The 18,999-nt window shown below is 36.8% G+C and overlaps 1 protein-coding gene across 2 annotated transcripts in view; it reads left to right on the top strand.

Moving 5' to 3' along the window:
- The window catches only part of PCSK5 (proprotein convertase subtilisin/kexin type 5), a 229,289-nt gene that overhangs the window by 43,696 nt on the left and 166,594 nt on the right, over positions 1 to 18,999 (top strand). For both annotated transcript variants that reach the window (XM_058864245.1, XM_058864244.1), the window contains exon 3: positions 1,905 to 2,018. In XM_058864245.1, coding sequence (XP_058720228.1) covers positions 1,905 to 2,018 — 114 coding nt within the window. The remainder of the gene's footprint in view (positions 1 to 1,904; positions 2,019 to 18,999) is intronic.

The following is an 18,999-nucleotide window of genomic DNA, read 5'->3' as shown; positions in this document are numbered from 1 at the left end:
CAAAAAAGAAGCTTTGAAGAATAGCAAGCTTCTGTTGTGAGGGTCTGGGAAAGAAAGCATATATTAGCAGCAAAAGTAAGGACAACAAGGTTCATTATTCAGTTAAAGATGAGTCTTTCTCATGGAAGAGAGAGCTAGTTAAGAGGCTTGTTGATCCCAGTTTAAAGCAGCCATTAGGCTTAAAAGTCTTTTGACTTTACTTTCTTTGGCCTTTGCCCAGACATGCTTTATGTATCCTACAGGCCTCTCCAGACTTGTTACGTCCTGAGACTGATTAGTTGTCACCTTCTGCAGAAGACACCTGGATCCAGTCAGTCAGGGAGCAGTTAGCTCTTGTTGTGTCATGAGGGATTTCAAACTGTCCTGGAAGAGGAGACAGTAAGCAAGAGAGAAAGGCACACTGTCAAATTTCTCCACTCTTATAGAACCAGAAAGTTGCTAACCATTGTTCCTAAAAGACTTAACAGAGAAACGAGTTTCAGTGTCAGCTCTACCTTCTAGTCTATGTTCTTAGACTGCATAATTTAGTTGCTAGAATACTTTTGATCCTAAAGTTAGTTCTGGGGAGGGAGAAAATTTCATTTCTTCTTTATGCAGAAAACCATGAAAACCATGCATCCTCTATAAGGACTGTCCTAGGAATCCTGGCTGGACAAATTCAGAGATGTCTTTCTGCATTTTTTTCTGACCAAGAAGTAGAGGCCAGAGTGCTGTGGTACATCTACCTAAGGACTTGAAGTTGTGTTGTGAATGCAAGTAGAGAGATTAGCCTGCTAAAGGAAAATAATTATACTGTCTATGACCAGTGACAAACAATTATGTGACCTGAAAGTTACTTCTTTGACACATTTGTATGTTCATGTGCATACACAGAAATTCAAACAGCACAAATAAAAGATGCTGAGTTGGCTGCTAGGAGAGGACAGCTGTCCTGGTTGCAGAGATATGAATTGAATTTTTATAGTTGTATCACTTGAAACAATTCATCAGAAGTATAAGCTGCTAGATGTGTATGAATATACCATGGGCCTTTTCTGTTCTTAGTTCATATTATTTACATTTATTGAAACTAGCTCCCATTTAGAATAGCTAATACAGAAATAGCTGCAGAGTCCTCACTGCTCTAAGGTTGATGTCACTTTTGGCGTTACCTTTCTTTGGATGTATCATGAGCCTTTGAAGAGACAGACAGACAAAGATAACTTCCAGAATTAGATTTTTAACCCTTGTATTTCATTTCCTGTTTCAAGGTAATTCTTTTGTTTGTTTTCATTAGAACTGTTGCTCAGTATCCAGCTATTTCTCACAGAGGAGTGCTTAGTGTAAAATAAAGTTCCAGAGTGCCTCTCTGAGAAAATCTTGACAAGGAGTCACTTAACTTAAAATTAAGTTTAATGTTGGGGTTTTTTTTCTCTCCAAGTGGTGAAGGTGATTTACATATTGGTCTAAAAGCAAAACTTTTGAATATATTTTTTAATGCTTTTGTTTTCTGGAAGAGAAAGATAAAAATAAAAACAGACCAACTCTTTTAGAAATTCAATTAATTCCTCATCGTAATATGCTGTTAGATTTTTTGTACAAGTTTTTATTCAGAATTCAGAAGAAGAGTAAGTCTGATAAAGAAAAATTGGAAGGTAATAGTATTTGAAAGGTAATATCCAGTGAAGTCTTTCTAGCAGGGTATTTAAGCAATTGTTCAGATAGATTTGTAACACTAGCTAAATTGAATGTATTCCTTAGTGAACAGTATGTCAAGGTGATCTGCACAATTTCTACTGCCAAAATGAACTCTTTAATATGAAATATGCCTTGGAGTGTGGTAATGAGAACAATCCTAAATTTTCGCACATTTCTTCATAATCTCCAGCACCATAACATTCTTCGTATGTTTTTCTGGTTGGCAGGTGGAGTGGATACAACAGCAGGTGGTTAAAAGAAGAATAAAGAGGGATTATAAACCTGGTGGTACCCAATCCACTTATTTCAATGATCCCAAGTGGCCAAGCATGTGGTACATGGTAAGTACACACAGGGTCATTGACTCCGATTCATGCTCATGTTTAGTTGTCTGGTTTGGTATTATGAAAAGGGGAGGAAGTGTATGTTCAGGAAAAGCAGATTTGGGGATTTTTATGTAACTAATAAAGGCCTGTAAACTCCTTAGAAGTATTACAAAGAATTTGTGGTGAGCCCTGCAGTAGGAAGCATTTATTGATGCATGCATTCATGAATTCTTCCTGTTGCATTGGAGCAACTTATTGGAGGATAAGCTTTCAGCAATGAGAATGGAAAGAACTTAGCCACGACTTGTGAGTACCCAGTTGTATTTAATACCTAATTTACTGTCCCCAACATTACTGTGTTTTCGTCTGAAACAGAAGAAGAAAGGCACCAACGTTGACCATCCAGTGTTACAATTATACTCCATATAATAATGAACAATTTCATGGTTGAAGTAAATTGATTGCTTATGCTGTTTCTTGTCAGACAGGAGTTGTACTTTTTCTAAAAGAAAAAAAAAATTGGTTTTTTTGCCTGGTAATCACAGTTAAAGACTGGAGTGAAACCTTGTACTCACAATTTTTTAAAAAATATCCTCATTTTTGCCAGGTGAAAATCTTAGGATTATAGAGTGGTTTTGGGATGAGAGAGACCTTTAAAGGCCTTCTAGTCCAACCCATCTTTCAATGAGCTGGAACATCACAAACTAGATCAAGTTGCTGAGAGCCCTATTTGACCTGATCTGGAATGTTTCCGAGGATAGGGCACCTACCACATCTCTGGGTAACCCAGTCCATCATTTTACAGTTCTCCTTGTAAACAATTTCTTCCTTATATCTAGCCTGAACCAACCCTCTTTTGGTTTAAAGCCATTGTCCCTTGCCCTATAACAACAGGTGCTGCTAAAAAGTTTGTCCTCATTTTTCACAATGATCCCCCTACAAATATTGAAAGGCTGCAGTAATATCTCCCTGGAACCTTCTCTTCTCCAGGATAAACAGCCTCAATTCTTTCAATCTTTCCTCATAGGAGAGGTGCTCTGATACTAGATATTTATAGCAGTTGCCTCTAATTTTATCAGAAAGATATCAGTCTCTATTTAAAAACCAGTTGTGTTGTCTAGCCACACTACCTCACACTGTGCCAGTTTAACACAGAACAGACTTTAGAACATCAAATGGACTTCACTGTTTGTTTGGTACAACTTTCATAATTCCTCATTTCTGGCCCAGTGGAAAAAAATCCTCACTTTCAGACCCTCTGGGAAGGGACCATTCCTGACTGATTGCCTTTACATCTGCTGATTAACTCCATGTATTTGCAACATTATTAGTGATAATGGTTTGATGACATTTTGTTGAAAGAGATCAATAAAGTACTAGTGACCATTCTATTTCATCAGGGAGAATAGCTAAAAATATGTGAGCGGCATGACTTCAGGACTGACTTGGGACATCAAAGATATTCTCATATGACTGTGTTTGTGGTTGTTACCATAGCTGCTTTTGTTATCTTTCTCAGCTTTATAAGGTGAAGGGAAAAAAATGAGTTCAAGGTTGGTTAATGGTTTCCATCATTGCTATGCTGGAGGAAGTTTTTAGGTTGCTGGCTGCAGACATGTTGTTGAGAAAGTAGTAAGAGTAACAAGAAATTACTCTTCAGTAATTTATTGAGAAATCAATAAGTAAACAATCCCATAGAGACTTGCATTTGGATTAATAAGTAACATCATTTTGGGCTGAGATTGATACCTTTGCCCGTTGAACTGACACAGTTTCTAACAAGGCCATAAGTGCAGTTCAGATTTGTTGACAGAAGTCCTTTTATTCAAAGGCTTTGTCAAGCCATATCTGGTTAATGTTTTTCCTTTCCAAGGCTTTTCTCCACAAGTACCTTTTCTTGTACTTTTAATTTTCTAGGCTAGAAATAATGCATTTTTGTTTGTGTGATATCCATAGCAAGAAGTTTCAAGAGAGAATCAGGCGTTGTTTCTCTTTTGAGCCATCAGAGCAAAAGAAAAGATTATTTTCTTCTGACTTCCCTCCCTCAAAGAAAGGAAAGTTCGAAAAAACCCAGCTTCTTTAGCATAACTTCTGAATCTTGAGACATCTGTGCATAAGAATAAAATAGAATATTTTTATAGACTAATTAGCATATGAAGCTTTACCAATCCATCTCTTATTCAAAAGTGACCTACAGAATCAGGTCCACTTTGCTGAGAACTGATATAAAAGAAAAAGAAAAATCCCCAGTTAACACCCTCTTCAATATTTTGAGTCAGAAGAGAACTAAGTCCCATATGCTATTCCCAGAGCTCATCTACCCTTGTACCATCATGTCAAACCTAATAAATTTATTCTCTTTCACTGATGTTGACAAAATAACCTGTTGGCCAATAACTGGATAAATAGTATACAATGTTTGCTGATTTTGGCTGAAAGAGGTTGAAGTCAGCTGTTCTGTATTTTTTATTTTGCTTAACTTGGAGCTAACAATAAACAATGTCTTCAGAATGACCAAGTTGATTTTGTGCCTAATCAATTTCACTGTACCTGCTACTTGCTTACATGAGTTTCTTTATCTTGTCTGCATAGGAAACTATAGAAAGTAAATATACGAGTACATCTTAAAAACAAGAGGAAGTAAATATATTAAAAAAATAGAAACATATGCAAAGTTATGTTAATATAACTAACTTTAGTAGACTTAGTTAGAGTACTATGTTTGTTGACCATTTCTTTTTGTTCCCTACTTCAAGAAGAGGTTAATGGTAGGTTGAAACTGGAATTACACAGGCTTAGAGGCACAGCTTTCTGCAGTTGTCATTTACCTCTGCTGTGATGATGGGCTCCACTGGATGGGTTTATTACATTTTTTAAAAATAAGAAAAATATATTAGATAAGCATAATGAAAACACTAATTTAAAAAAAAGCAAACTTCTGAAAACATACTTGAATAGAAGTCAGTAACCTAAGAAAACATAAAATGCCTGGCTGTGCTGTTAATCCAAGAGGTTATGGAAGCGAGTTCTGTGGGCTTTTCACAAAACTGGACTGAAAGGACAAGCAGATCAACAAATGCCAGGTGTTTTAGGGTGTTCAAGGTGGAAGAGGATTATAACAGTGCCAGCAAGGCACAGTAAAACTGTGTGACTGAGCAATAGTGGAAGTGAACATTTACCAATTACTTGGTGAATAATAAGAAAGTAATTTCTTGGATTAAACAGCTATATAATATTGTTGCACAGTTATAGATGTAGAGTAATGTATTGACGTTTTTAGAAAGCTGTTGAAGGTAAAAGATTTTCTGAGAAGCCTCATCAGTCAGTATTTATTGGTCATTAATCATCACATTTATTGGTATATTTGCACTGTAAGATTTCTGATATAAACAGGTGAAATGTAATTTATGCTGCAACTGAGAGCAATCCACACAAGCTGGTGTGTACTAAATTACTTGCATCTAGGGCTTGCTGCCTTGAGCTCTGATCCTGAAACCAAAACCCAGGGAAAATTGCTTACTTTTCACTTCCACTGAAGACTGTGAAGCAAGCATTGCTTTGAGCTTCAGTGAAGTGTCTGGTGAACAAACTTACTTAATTTCTTCAGAAAATTCCTCCATATGCTACACAGTGCTCTCCAGTTACTGTTGTGAGTTCCCAGGTGAGCTATACTAGTATTCACAGAGAGGGACAGACCCTTCTGCTCTGATGCAGTATAGTTGACTCTGGATGGTAGCCAGAATGAGACTAATAAACCTTTATCAATGGTCAGTAATGTGAGTTTCTGAAGGTCCTGTAGCTATGAAATAAGGTGCGGGTGACAAGTTAGACAGGTGAGTTGCCTCCCTTATGCCACTGATGAGATCTGTAGGGAATTGTCTTACCTTGTGCCTCTTCTCCCAACTCAAGCAAGTGTCAGAGCAGAGAAAAATGGCCTTGCCATTAATGAGGACAGCTATGGTGGGAGGGACTGTGAAAGGAGACAGGGAAAAAGGAAGGAGTGACAGGAGCCTGATGAGATGGGCTGGAAAGAGGCAAAGGGAGAAGGAGAGGTCACAGTGGATCTTAATGCTGCACCAACTACGGGGAGGCAGAATTCAAGAAAGAATTTCATCTGCCGTATGCTAACACCACAGCAAATTAATACATGTCACTCTCCTTTAGGACCCCCTAAACGCTTGTTTGAGAGCTGAGGAAAAACCTCACTCTCTTTTTATTGCCCTTCCAAGAACTGTTCTCTCCTTTCATCTATGCAGTGGAAGCCAAATGGTTGTTCTTTCTGAGGTGGCACTGCATGCTTGAAAGTATTTTGCATATTTTATAACTTGGTTTGGTTGTTGCATACACTTTCATATTTTTGGGTTTTATTGCATGAGAAGATCAAGCTTTTGGTGTTCTAAAATGTTAGGAGGATAATCTGTCACTTAACTTCAGCAGAAGTGCTGCTAGAAAAACCACTCTGCTTGCCAAACATTACCTTGCAAATTTGCTCGTGGAAACACATATTTTGTTGTTCTCTGTGGACAAGGCAGAACAGTAACATGAGGTCAGGTAATACACAATGACCTAAATTCATTTCCTTTTGGAAGACCACAGCATACTTCAAGTAATCAAAGGTCTGTAGAAGTTGATTTATCCATGCCTACATGAAAAGAGATTATTAATTCAGGTATTTTAGCAAGATTAGCAAATAGTGAAGACAGACGGACTAGATAGGTTTCTTGGTCTGTTCCTTTGGGATATTCAGCTCTGGCTTCTAGATAAGCACAACTGGAAGCACCCAAAAAACTAGCACCATCTGAGGATTGTGCCAGCATTTTCACTGAAGCAAGAAGAAAAAATACCAAAATAATTTCCATGCTTGCTTCGGGAGAGCTTTTCCTGTGTGTCAAAGATTTGGTAATAAATCATATAGGAAAAGCACACATTCCTCAGCCTACTTATTACTGTGATTGTATCTTCAGTGGCAGTGTATCCACTTTAATCTTTACAGAATTTGTTTAAGATAGATTTTTTTTTTCTTTTTCTAGGCAGCAACTGAGTCACATTAAAAAACTGTAGGTACTTGTCTGTATGTTCTTTGTTAAATATCATTTGTGCATGATACTGTGTTTTCCTGCACTGCCTTTTTCTGAGTAGTTTTTGCAGTTAGTAAGGAAATGATAATGCCTCAAAATCTTTGCTGAATTTCTAATGACATTTGATAATATTTGCTTTTACCTCTTGTATGCCGTACTGGGTCACATTCTGGTATATTTCAGTTTTTATCTTGCATTGCACTTCAGTAGTAAAACCACTGACATGTAAACAGAGATATGTAATTACCTGGAAGTACATTTTTCCTCTTTAAAAAGGAGAAGGAATCATTGCTTTCTAAGAGCAGTTTTCAAGAGCAACTACTTAGTTAACTATCCACATTTCAGATTTTTAAAAATCAAAATCAAGTAATGTCAAAGAGCAAAACAATTTCTTATGTCACACAGTATTGAATATTCTATTTACTGAACAAAAGGAGATGTAATTTAATTAATAGGAAAAAAACACCCTGATTTGTTTCAAACTTTGTCTTGTTTTGCTGTTGTTTGCATACTAAAATTGTAGATACTTCAGGAAACGTATTATCTACTTAACTAATAATTTATACTTTTTTTCACCTAAAGAACAAGCATCAGGAATGCCAAAATGACCAAAAGTGCACAGCCACAGTGCAGAATTAATTCTGAGGCTTGCCTGGCTTATGATCTGATTGATAAGAACTGAAATAGTGTGATATGTTCGGTTTGCCCTCATCAGAAGCGCACTCATAACCTATGAGACTTTCAGGAATTTCTGATACAAAGAGTTACTATGTTACTTCCTAGTCAGGAGGCAAAAATTAAGTGTTCTTCCTGTGTAAGACAATTTCCTAACCATTCAGTGCATAGGATCAAGGAAAGTCTGGATAATGCTTTTAGTCATATAATTAAGTTTTAGGTACTATTGTGAGAGGCAGGAAGTTGAATTTAATAATCCATGTGGGTTCCTTCCAACCTGAGATATTCTATGATTCTTTGAGGAGAGTTTGATCTGTATCAAAGAAGAAACTGGAAAACAGTAATTACCTCTAGGATGTTACATCTTGTACCAGTTGTTAAAAATTAGTATGATTAACTTTTAACTTTTAACTGAAGACAGATACCATGTAGACCCAATGGAATGAGGTCATCAAAACTTCAGCTTTCCAGATTCCTGCATCTGTGTTCAACTGTGTCTTCCTGTATATCACATGAGCAAATGTTGTGACTAAAATTACCAGTTTGCAGAGCACCTTAGTTCTTGCTGAGCCTTTTTCAACATTAATTAATGCTCCTTTTTTGTTCATGTTTTAAAAAAACCCACAAAGCACATGCAAACCTCTCCCTACCAAAAACAGAGGAAGCAAATGCACTGAGGACAGACATTTCAATAAAGTGCATTCTTCACTACTAATTAAATGCAGGTCACCCTTGGCATTACTTTTAGATAATTCTGATGTAATGAAATCTCTGCTGTGCATTACATCTGCTGCTCAAGCCCTGTGGGTAGGATTTTCTTCTCAACCAACAAGGGTTGAGATAGCAGGGGACACTAACAGTACAGCAAACTCTATCAGTGCCATTTTGGAAAGAAGTCCAGCAACTGTTTGCACATCTGCATGACTTCTAAATATGTTCTGATGAAAATTAACCTAAATTAATTGAGCATTTTGAGCAGGAGACTCTGGCAACACAAGACTCTGAGTCTTCTCAAGGAGAGGAAGGTAGAGCTTTTTGGAAAATATTCCAATTCTAATGTGTAGAGCAATATATGCAGTATCTGTGCTTGCTCTTTTGCTGAGATTATACATTCTGCTGAACCAGCTGTTTCAAAATGAACTCATTTCCAGCTAACAGCAGCAAAGAAGGTGGTCAGGGAGAGGAAATGTGCAGGAATGAAGAGCCTCAAATATCCCCGAAAGATGAAAGTGTGGATCTAAGCTATTATTACTACTTTTGTCTTACCCTTTCTATAGCAATAGAGTTCACTAAATCATGAGTGCCATGCCATTTAAGCATTTTCTCTGTCTCCATTGATTTTTATGTGAATTTCTAACAGAACAAAGTAAGTTATTATCAGTTTTGAAAACAGTTTGAAGCTATATTAAAGCCATGTAGTATAAGCACAGTGGCCTCATGAGGGACAGATATATGATAGACAAAATATGAGGTGTATAGCAGGGTTTTCCATCTCCTGTGTCTTTTGGACAAGACAGTTTATTAACAAACAGTAAGTAAACTATTGCTTGGGAGTAAGAAACTCCTGGTTTGGGTTTTATGAATACCAGCTCCTAGTCATGCAATTATATTTGGAGCCAGAAATCCCATTTAGAAAAAAAATAAGAGAAGTTAAGCAAAGAAAAAGCATTTTGGAAGTTACAAAAAGCTCTTCCATAGCCTGGTTAAAGATTGAATCACTTTTTCTCATTATAAGTCTCCTGCTCCTGCTGAAAATAAGTTATTGAGGAAAGTTTGTTAAACGCAAGCTTTCACATGATGTGTTTGGATGTGCTTTATATGATACCAGCTGCTGAAGTGCTGAAATGCGTATACCCTGTGTTAACTAGGACCTCATCTACACATGAATTGAAATGAAGAAATCAATATAGCCTACTCAGAAAGTGTTACAGCCCTTACTTGGTAAGGAGTCAGTCTGCTTACAGAAAGTGCAATTCTGAAAAAAAATTCAAATTCTTGTAGACCACTGAACTTGTGTTGAAAAATCAAGACCCTTTCCTGATGATGAAATTTCCTAAGACAGCACACAAGCTTGAGGCTCTGTGTTCACATCCTACCACCTACAGTCTTTGCCCCTAGCTCCTCAATCCTGTCCCCTTGCTTTGCATCATCTCTTATAACTACCTGGACTACAGATAAAAAACAAAACAAACAAGCAAACAAAAAACCCCCAACCAACTAAAGAAAAAACACCAACAGAAAACCTCGAAAGAGACTAAAGGAGGATGGATCAAAATTTTCACTAGCAACATCTAGGAGTTAGATTGGTCCAGCTTTCTTGAGGATCTTGACCCTCAGTTTATTTTTTTAAAAGTACATAAAGTAAAAAAAGTACATAAAGCTGTTATTTTTGATTTAATTATTAAATGTATTTGCTATGCTCACACTCACATGGTTGTCCTTTTTAAAACATTGCCTCCTGTAATTTCCATCTGCTCCCACTCCAGACTGGTGATGGAACACTACATAAGAGGATAAAAGTATCCTGCAAATAAAAACATTATTCTACTTTGTGTCTGTCCTTTGCAAATGTTTCCCCAAATACACCATAACATTGACCCATTGTTGTTGATACTGACCAGTGAGAGAAAACTAAGTTCTGAAAGGTTCCTGCCTTTTAAAGCTGCTCACACTGGACATGAGGCGTGGCCTGCTTTCACTGGCTGGCTGCTGCTGCTTCACCACTATTCAAAAGTTTCAAGTATTGACCTCACCGTGCGAAGTAGCTCTGATCTTGTTTGGGACTTCAGACACAGTAATAACCGAAGATCATATTGTACATTGTGTAAATTATAACCACTGACACATTCTGAGGACTAATTCAGCATTTATTCTTCTGAATCAATCTACATGGGTGGCCAAACCCACTTTTTAAGCTTTGTTACTATACCAAGGTTTGTTACTATACCAAGGCCTAAAAAAAAAACCTTCAGTAGTCTCAGTGTTTGAATGATTCACACACAAGATTTTTCCTATGGTCTAATAGGAGAAATCAGATGATGCCTGAGCCATGCATCTCTTCTAACCTCCTGGCATGTAGAAGTTGTGTGTGAAGGGAGCAGAGGTTGTGACCCATGTTGCCTCCAGGCAGGCACCAAGCAGCAGTGGTCTCCTGATGTAGTCACACTCTGTGGGGAAGGACAGGAACAATTTACATGTCTGTATATGTGTCTAGATTTAAAAAATAAAAAATAAAAAAAATCTAACTTACCAGTTACTCTAAGCTATTTTTCTTGTAGGCATTTCTCAGTAAGGATACTAATAGAAAATGGATTCATATAGGAAAATTGAATTAGAAGGGATGTGTGCAATGACAGTATGAGACAGATTTTCCCCATTTCCCCTTTTGGTGGCAAGGAGATTCTAACCACGCTGCATGCACTTGTTCATTTGATTCATGTATTGTGTTGAGAGAGGCAAGAAAAAAATTACTTAGTGTGGATTGAAAAGTTCTCACTTAGAATACTGTATCCATGTTAAATCCTGGCATTCGTAAGTCAAGGGATGATAGGTAAATTGATAGGGTTGGTTGATGGGGAAAAGTGGCTAAATAGGGGGAAAAGAACAGCTGTTTTGGCTGTTCATAAGAATAAAAGAGAAGTCTTTAATAATAAAGTGCTGCCTATAATGATGTTGTTAGTGACATTATGTGCAATGAAGTATACAGGCATGAGATCAGATCCTCCTGGGATGAGACCAGATTCCCTCACTGGAAATAGACATCCATCTGAATGCATTGCAGATCAGGACAGATTTAAACATATTCCTGAACTTAACATAAACTTCAAAAATTCTGTTGATTTTTGTCAGTGTCCTCCAAGCCAAGATTAATTGGCTGCTAATTGGCCCAAATTTTGTGTTTTAATGAGCCTGTCATTACATTAGTTGGTTTTGTGGATTGTTTAATGTCAAATCCTTGATCTCTAGTGGAATTGAAGAGGGTGTCTGTAACAAGACTGAAATGGATATTCAGTTGAATTAATATAAAATGAGAATATTTGTTATTATTTTTATTTTCTATTTATTTTTATTGTTGTGTAATATTTATATATATATATATTACATATATATTATATATACATAACACCAAGGTTATAAAATAAACCAACTTTTTCTTGCCTTTTTTAGAAATCTTTTTTCCCTTGAAAACTTAGGCCAGTAGCAGGGCAACCACACAAACCTATAATTTTCTGTTTTAAAACAATCATTATCTGTGTAGTGATGCTTATCAACTAAAATTTCTAAAATTTTGTTCCAGAGGTAATTAAAAATATTTTTTCAAAATTTTATTCAACTCCTTTTCAACTTCTAAATGTAGATGTGTTGCATTAACTTTGGCATAAAATAAACATCATTGCTTTCCAACTAGTTTTCAGAAATCAGAGGGGCTGGGTATGAGTGTGCCTCATTTCTGATTAAAATCAACTCTGCAGCCTAATTCTGGTTGAGTTCAATAAGAACCTACATGAGCAGATTGACAAACAGTGACATTAATCATTGCAGTTCTGTTAGCCTGCTGGACTTCAGTAGGAATTTTCACAAACATAGATTCACCAATAGTGCAGTTTATTGGAGCAACAAATTATAGATTCTTTTAGATTGCCAGTGGTAAATGCACTAGACCTGCAAAATGTAAGTGTACTGTGTACATGTGTTATGTATACAGTATAAGTATTAGTATTCCTGAGTATATTCCAACTCAGTTGGAAGTGCAAAACTCAGCCAAAGAGGTGCCCCTGCTTTTGGGAGATAAGCGAGCCCATTTACTTGTCTGCAGAGTTGTTTGTATTCTCATCCTCTGCCCTAGAGGATTTCAATATGCCAATTTATACTTTTGGGAGTAGTGAAGGTGAGTCTAGTCAAATATTTTGTAATTTACAACATAAATGGTGGTGATGGGCAGCCACTTTATATGTAAATGAGATATTGAGAGTACCTCAAAGATTACACACAATGGGTCTTGTGCAAAGGTGGAGCAGAACAGTTGACATCAGTCCCTCTTCCCCCTGGCTGATGGCAGCATTAGGGGTCATTCTCCACCTGATAAAGCATCACTCCATCAGCAGGCCATCATGACCTTAGCCACACATCTCATGACATATCTCATAGCTGTAGCCCTCATTCCTGCAAGGTTGTCAAAAGGGGAAAAAGTACAAAATATCAACTCATTTGAATGTCTCATGTCAATTCTGAGCTTAGATCTCCACAGCTACTCATCTGTGGACTGAGAGGTTTGAGTGGCCTGGTGCCTCTCCAAAGGCATGGTGAATAAATTTCAGCCCATTGCAGAACAGTTTGACTAGATGACCCTTAAAATAACCTAGTTGACTTTTGACATTTTTGCTTAGTATATTTAATTGAGATTTAGTCATAGTAATTAATGTTTCTCTGTGTATCTAGAGTGGAGTTATTCATTATATACTTATATTTAAGCCAGCACCCGTCTGCGTAAACTGAAACTCTCTCTCAAATTATTGGATGGTAGTTAAATAGCAGAAGAAAAGCTTAGTTCTCACATATCATATTTCCTACTGAGGCTTCAGTGGAGTTCCTGACATAGAGCTATGTCAGTCTCACAGGAATCAGCACCAGGATCTGAACTCCCGTGGTTGATTCTCCTTCAGTATTATTGAGAATTGTCTCGATGATTAAAAATCTTACAACATGTAGTTGCATATTTATCTTGCTGTGTACTTATCTCGTTAGGCCATTCTTTACTGGATTAAATAAATATTCCCCCTTCAAAAATATAACAGTGTTAAGTTATTTGCATGCTGCAGTCAAGTCATGTCTTTACCCTCTCAGATAAAATAGGTTCTTTAAGCTTTGTAAGAATCACTGTAAATTGTGTTTACACCACTTACTTCAGACAAGAAGCAGCAAGAAAACAAGCGACAACTCAGTGGACATTCTCCAGTAACATACTGGAAACTTCTATCCTGGGCACATGAACGTATTATTCCAGAAACAGCATCATTGTTGTCATTAAGAAAAGTGTCTTAACCCACTTTTTGCTACCCCACCGCTTAACTATCAAAGAATAATATGTAGCTTCATAGAGCATCTTTTTGAAGCTGTAGGTAACTGTCTACCTTAGATCTTAAATCCTTTTAACTACTACTGGATTTCTGTAGACTCACATTTTAAGCCTTGCATTCTTAATTCTAGAGGCATAATTTTTTGTATGCTTTTATATGAAAGTGTATTACAAACACACTGCTTAAACAGGTTCACCTTCATGAGTGATCCAGATCACTGTCTTTGTCACTCTGTGTACTTTCTGCTCCACTAACTTTACTGTCTTCCAATTTCAGAGTATGCTATGTAAGAACATAGCTTCAATTTCCCTGAACTACAGGCTCCACTGTTTAGTGGAGTCTCCTGATTTGAGACTTAATAATTGCACATGCAAAGTAATGTTTCCTTGAACAAACTGTATGTTAAGGACTCATAATGGATTCAAAGTACAAATTGATACGCCAAATCTTCTGCTAGAAGATAAGCTCCTTATGAGTGGATATGTTATTAAGGGCTTACAGATTCATACCATGTCTCTAATGGACCCAAAGATCTCACTAAAGTTTTTAAGGAAGCAAAACCATTTTTTTAGCGTGGTTGTTTTCATAGTAGAACATGGAAAAATATAGTTTAGTAGAGGTACATTCTACTTCCCTGGAATTTTTACTTGAAAGAACCTTTCTAACTTTGTAATATATTTTTGCACATTCATTTAAAAATTATATTTGCAGTAAAAGGGCAGAATCTTCGTAGGAGAAACAAACTAAAGAGGGGAAAGATGATAAATTTAGAGCTCAGATTTGAAAATAGAGTAAGCTGATATAAGAAAGCTAACTGACAGGAATCATAGAGGATAACGATGGTAGAAATGACAAGGGAAAATGCAGAGAGTGTTATAACAAGTACAAAGAATATTTTATAGCTGTAGTACCAGAAAAAGTGGTGGACTCAGGAATTGTCAACAATCATAAAATTAAACTCATACCTTTAGTTTACTTCTGATTGCATATATTTTTTCCTTCTGATGATGTTCTGATCATTGATTTCTTTAGTTCTTTCTTTGAGTGTTTCTCTGCAGACTCTCTGTATTTGTAAAGATATCTGCAAATTCTGGAACAGTTATCATGAATGGATATCATTTCACTGCAAAGACTGCCTTATGCATAGTATAAGCCAGTAGTAATGAATATGATTATCCTCCATTTGTTGTTTGACAAATTACATTTGATGTGCATAAAAGGTGCATACACTGTAGTTGTATATTCTCTCTGTCTAGAGGAGCACATTCATACAGTATTAATTCAAAACTGTGTTCTCAGATTAGTTCCATATATTCAATTACCTTGTTTTCAGCTGGGAGAAGTTCCTTCATAGCACTGCTGAAATCAATGGAATCTATGTGTCTTTAATGCTAGTTAGGATTTTGTTTAGCAGCAGCTCTCCAAGACCCTTAAAGCTCAGTAGACATCAGTCTCTGCCCAGTTCTCCATAAAAACACTGTCTTCAAATACACTGGACTTCTCCAGAACCTTTCTCCAGCATCTGTATTTTCTCAGATAGCTTGAATCCTGACACTCTGCTGAGATTTCCTGTAAGACCCTTTGCAATCTTGACAACATTTTTACGTTCTATTTTGCACAGTCGTGTCATAAATCTCTGGACTAACCTTTTTCAGCATTGCTGAGGAACTTCAAAATTTCATCATTTGAGTCAAATTTCCTGAGACAGTAACAAGAATAATTGTGTGATACTTCTTGATCTTATGGAAAACTTTTTAGTGTTTCTTTGTTGTTTTTTTTTTTTATATTCCTGAGTAATCTTTCCTTTTCCTTCCCAGGCCTCCCTAGCTTCTCTGGGCTAGTTCTCTCATTTATGCCAGATGATCTCAACTGCAAAATATAGCTATCCACCCTCTCTAGTGGTTTGGCCTTATCTTCCCAGGTTTCACTTATACAGTAGGCCTTGCATTCATCAACCCTAGCATACTCAAATGGTGAAAAGCTTATTGATGCCTACAGCACTTACTTCCCTGTAAGCAAGCTAAAATAGTAGCCATTCATCTTAGTCATTACTATTAATGAATTTTCACTGCATGCATTTTCAGTGTTAGATGAAACACTTTCATAAGGCTATCTAAGGAGGGTATGAAGTGATTCCTGTACTTGTGTCTCAAGAGAAGAGCTTCATGATCCTAAAGTTTGTCCTCTGGCAATTTATAATCTCCTCTGATACACCTAAACAAATAATGGACCAAGGCTACAATAACCTGATGTCTTTTGTGGTTCTTAGGGAAAAGGCTGCTAGGTACCAAGTAGCAGAGATGTTTTTTCCTGGACTGAATGCACTGTGAAACAGTTTCAGCCTGATAAACACCACATGCATTCTCCATTACTAGTAGTGGAATATGGGGTTCTCTTCATATTCTGACCTGAAAGTGCCCTGTATTTCCTACTCACTTTTGTTTCTTGAGAAAGAGTAGGACATGTATCTTTCCTTCAACCTCCTGAACATGTCCGGTTGTCTCAGATCCCTCCCTCTCATTGTCCCTCTGTCTCTCCTTCACCTCCCCCCCGGACATCCAGCCATTAACACCAGCTGTCAGCAGGGTATTGCCTCATGGATCAGAGGGACCAGACCACAACATAAAACAGAGAAAAAAGGACTGCAGCAGTGCAAGAGTCCTTAAAAATTGCATACAAGCATTCAGAGTCAACATTTCTTCATAGTTTTCCTTGCACATCCTCTTATTCCTACAAGTTCATAACATTCTTTAAAAAAGGTTTCCTAGTCCATCCTATACCGGCACCCTGCCCACTCTGAGCATCTCAAAATAATATATTCTTCTTAAGCACCACTCATCCCTTTCCCCTATAAACTGAAAAAAGAGGGGAAATAGAAGGAAGTGGATTTGTGTAAGCCCCAGGCTCCTCCCACTCATCAATCAGTCTCTTGGAAGGTTAGCGCTTAATTGAAGCCATCTGCTCAGGGCCTTCTTTCCATGCAGTTATTTCAATTCTCTAACATATGTTTACTCAAAGTCTAAATAAAACCACCTTCCTCTTTCATATTCCTAACAAATGGATGTAGAAGTAATGGTCTTTGACTTGAAAACAGCTTGAAAAGTAAATTGTGAAGAGTCTGTATTTGGCAGTGTGGTAAGGATCCTTAGAAACTTATGAAAACTACTTTAAAGCAGTGTTTACCGTCTCTAATTGTTTTCTTAGAAATAATGAAAATTTCAGGTCTAGCTTGAGAGAGAGAGGGAGAAATTTGATCTTACTAAAGAACTGCAACTGCATGAACTGATGCATAGGAAAAAAAAAGCATATTTGGACTTCCTGTAAAACTGCCATATTTTTCTTTCTTTTTTGTGATTTAGAAGAGGTCAAATAAAAAAATGGGTCAAAGGCCATGTAAAATGGTAAGCACTGTCTCTCTGAGGGGTCATTTTTCCTTCGTGAATACTGAATCTCCAGGGTTCATGATGTACCGCTGTGGCTGTTCTTCTCACATATTCTGTCCAATTAATAGAAGAAGTTCCATACGTTTTTTTTGACACAGGACTTTGGACAAGGAAAAATGCATTAACTTTTGATCTCCTTCCTGGCCTTTTCATGCTAAGGAGGCTTTTTGTATGGTATTGAAGGTACTAATAGTAGCAACATCAGCAGTAGCACTAAGTCATTGTACAGTGAGCTTGAAAGAATATGGCCACATGCAGACATACATTTCAATGCATGCTTCTTTCCTTCTGGCATTTTTTGGCAGTAACCACAAGATATTGCTTTTTTTTTTTTCTTTCTCACTGCCCAAAATGTTCTGCATGCTGCTCGTACATTTCTCCCAGTCCTTCCCAGGGAGAGTCCATACACTGACACATACCTTTCAGCGCATGACCCTCGATACACAAGCAGAGATGTCAGGATATACAAGATGGACCAGGTCTAATATGCCATTTATTATCATTGTTGTTGTTGTTGTTGTAGTTCTTATTAATTATTACTATTATTATTATTATTATTATTATTATCATTATTATTACTATTATAATTATTATTATTATATTGTAGTGAACCTTTCACAGTGGTTTTAATTTTTTTTTGTAATGAAACTTTTCATATTTGCCTTTTAGCGGAGGTGGCAGAACATGTGTAATAACCATAAAGCATTTTTAGCTACTTGTCTTTCTTGGCCTTGAAGGAATCTCTCCTGTTGTCACCACACGGGAAAGAAATAGGACTAGAAGCAAATGTCCTATTGGAGGCACAGGTTATGGCCCTTGTAGGAGGTGATGTTAGAGGCAGTTGCAGCTGGGAGAGAAACTTTGCTGTCTGAAGATCAAGAAACAGGGAGCTTCCCACTCCTAAGAAGAGTGCGCTGTCATCAGCCTGTGTGAAATGGGCATAAAGGCTTCCCTAAATTAATTCCTCTTTAAGCCAGCACACAGCATACAGAAAAAACACAACTATTGATTTTTAAATGTGCCAGTGATGAAAAAGCGATGGACTTGTCTTGAACACAAATTTAATACATTATGAATTATTCTGTTTTTGTTAAGAATAGCAGTTTGATCAGTTTTGAACAGTCAAAAAAACATAAACATTTATGAGCTCCTTATTTTTCACTGCAAAAACCCATATATGTATGTTTGCAAGTTATTATTTTCTCTCTGTAGTCATCAGATACTCTTATGAACATAAGAAGCCCTTTCATATTGATTTTCTGTCTCCTTCATTCTTAAAGAGGCAAAAAATAACTTAAGTGTGTGATTGTTTTATTGGCCTCTAAGTGTATTCTTTGTTAATGGATCAGTGAAGTGAAGCTTAAGAACCAAATTCATCTCTAAAGTAGATTAGCTAAACCCTCTGAAGCTGCACAAGCAATAAATTGGAATTAAATATTTAATATGATGCAGTCTTGAAATATTTCTCTTGATACAGGTACAGATAAAAAAAAGTAGCAATTCAGCAAAGCATGACTCCAGAAGTCAGATAATACTTCATGCCAAATAATCTTGTATTTGAGATTAATCGGATTCTGTATTATCTGCTTCCTCCTGCTAGATCTTAAAAATACAGTGTGCAGCAACAATCAGAAATTATTTAAAGATGTAGCTCAGAAGGAAATATATTTTGTTTACAGTTAGCAAGTGCTGTTTATCATGCACTAAATATCAGGTCATGCCT

This window comes from Poecile atricapillus, chromosome Z (genome assembly GCF_030490865.1).
Source record: "Poecile atricapillus isolate bPoeAtr1 chromosome Z, bPoeAtr1.hap1, whole genome shotgun sequence".
Classification (NCBI taxonomy): domain Eukaryota; kingdom Metazoa; phylum Chordata; class Aves; order Passeriformes; family Paridae; genus Poecile; species Poecile atricapillus.
This window is presented reverse-complemented; position numbering and strand designations above follow the sequence as displayed.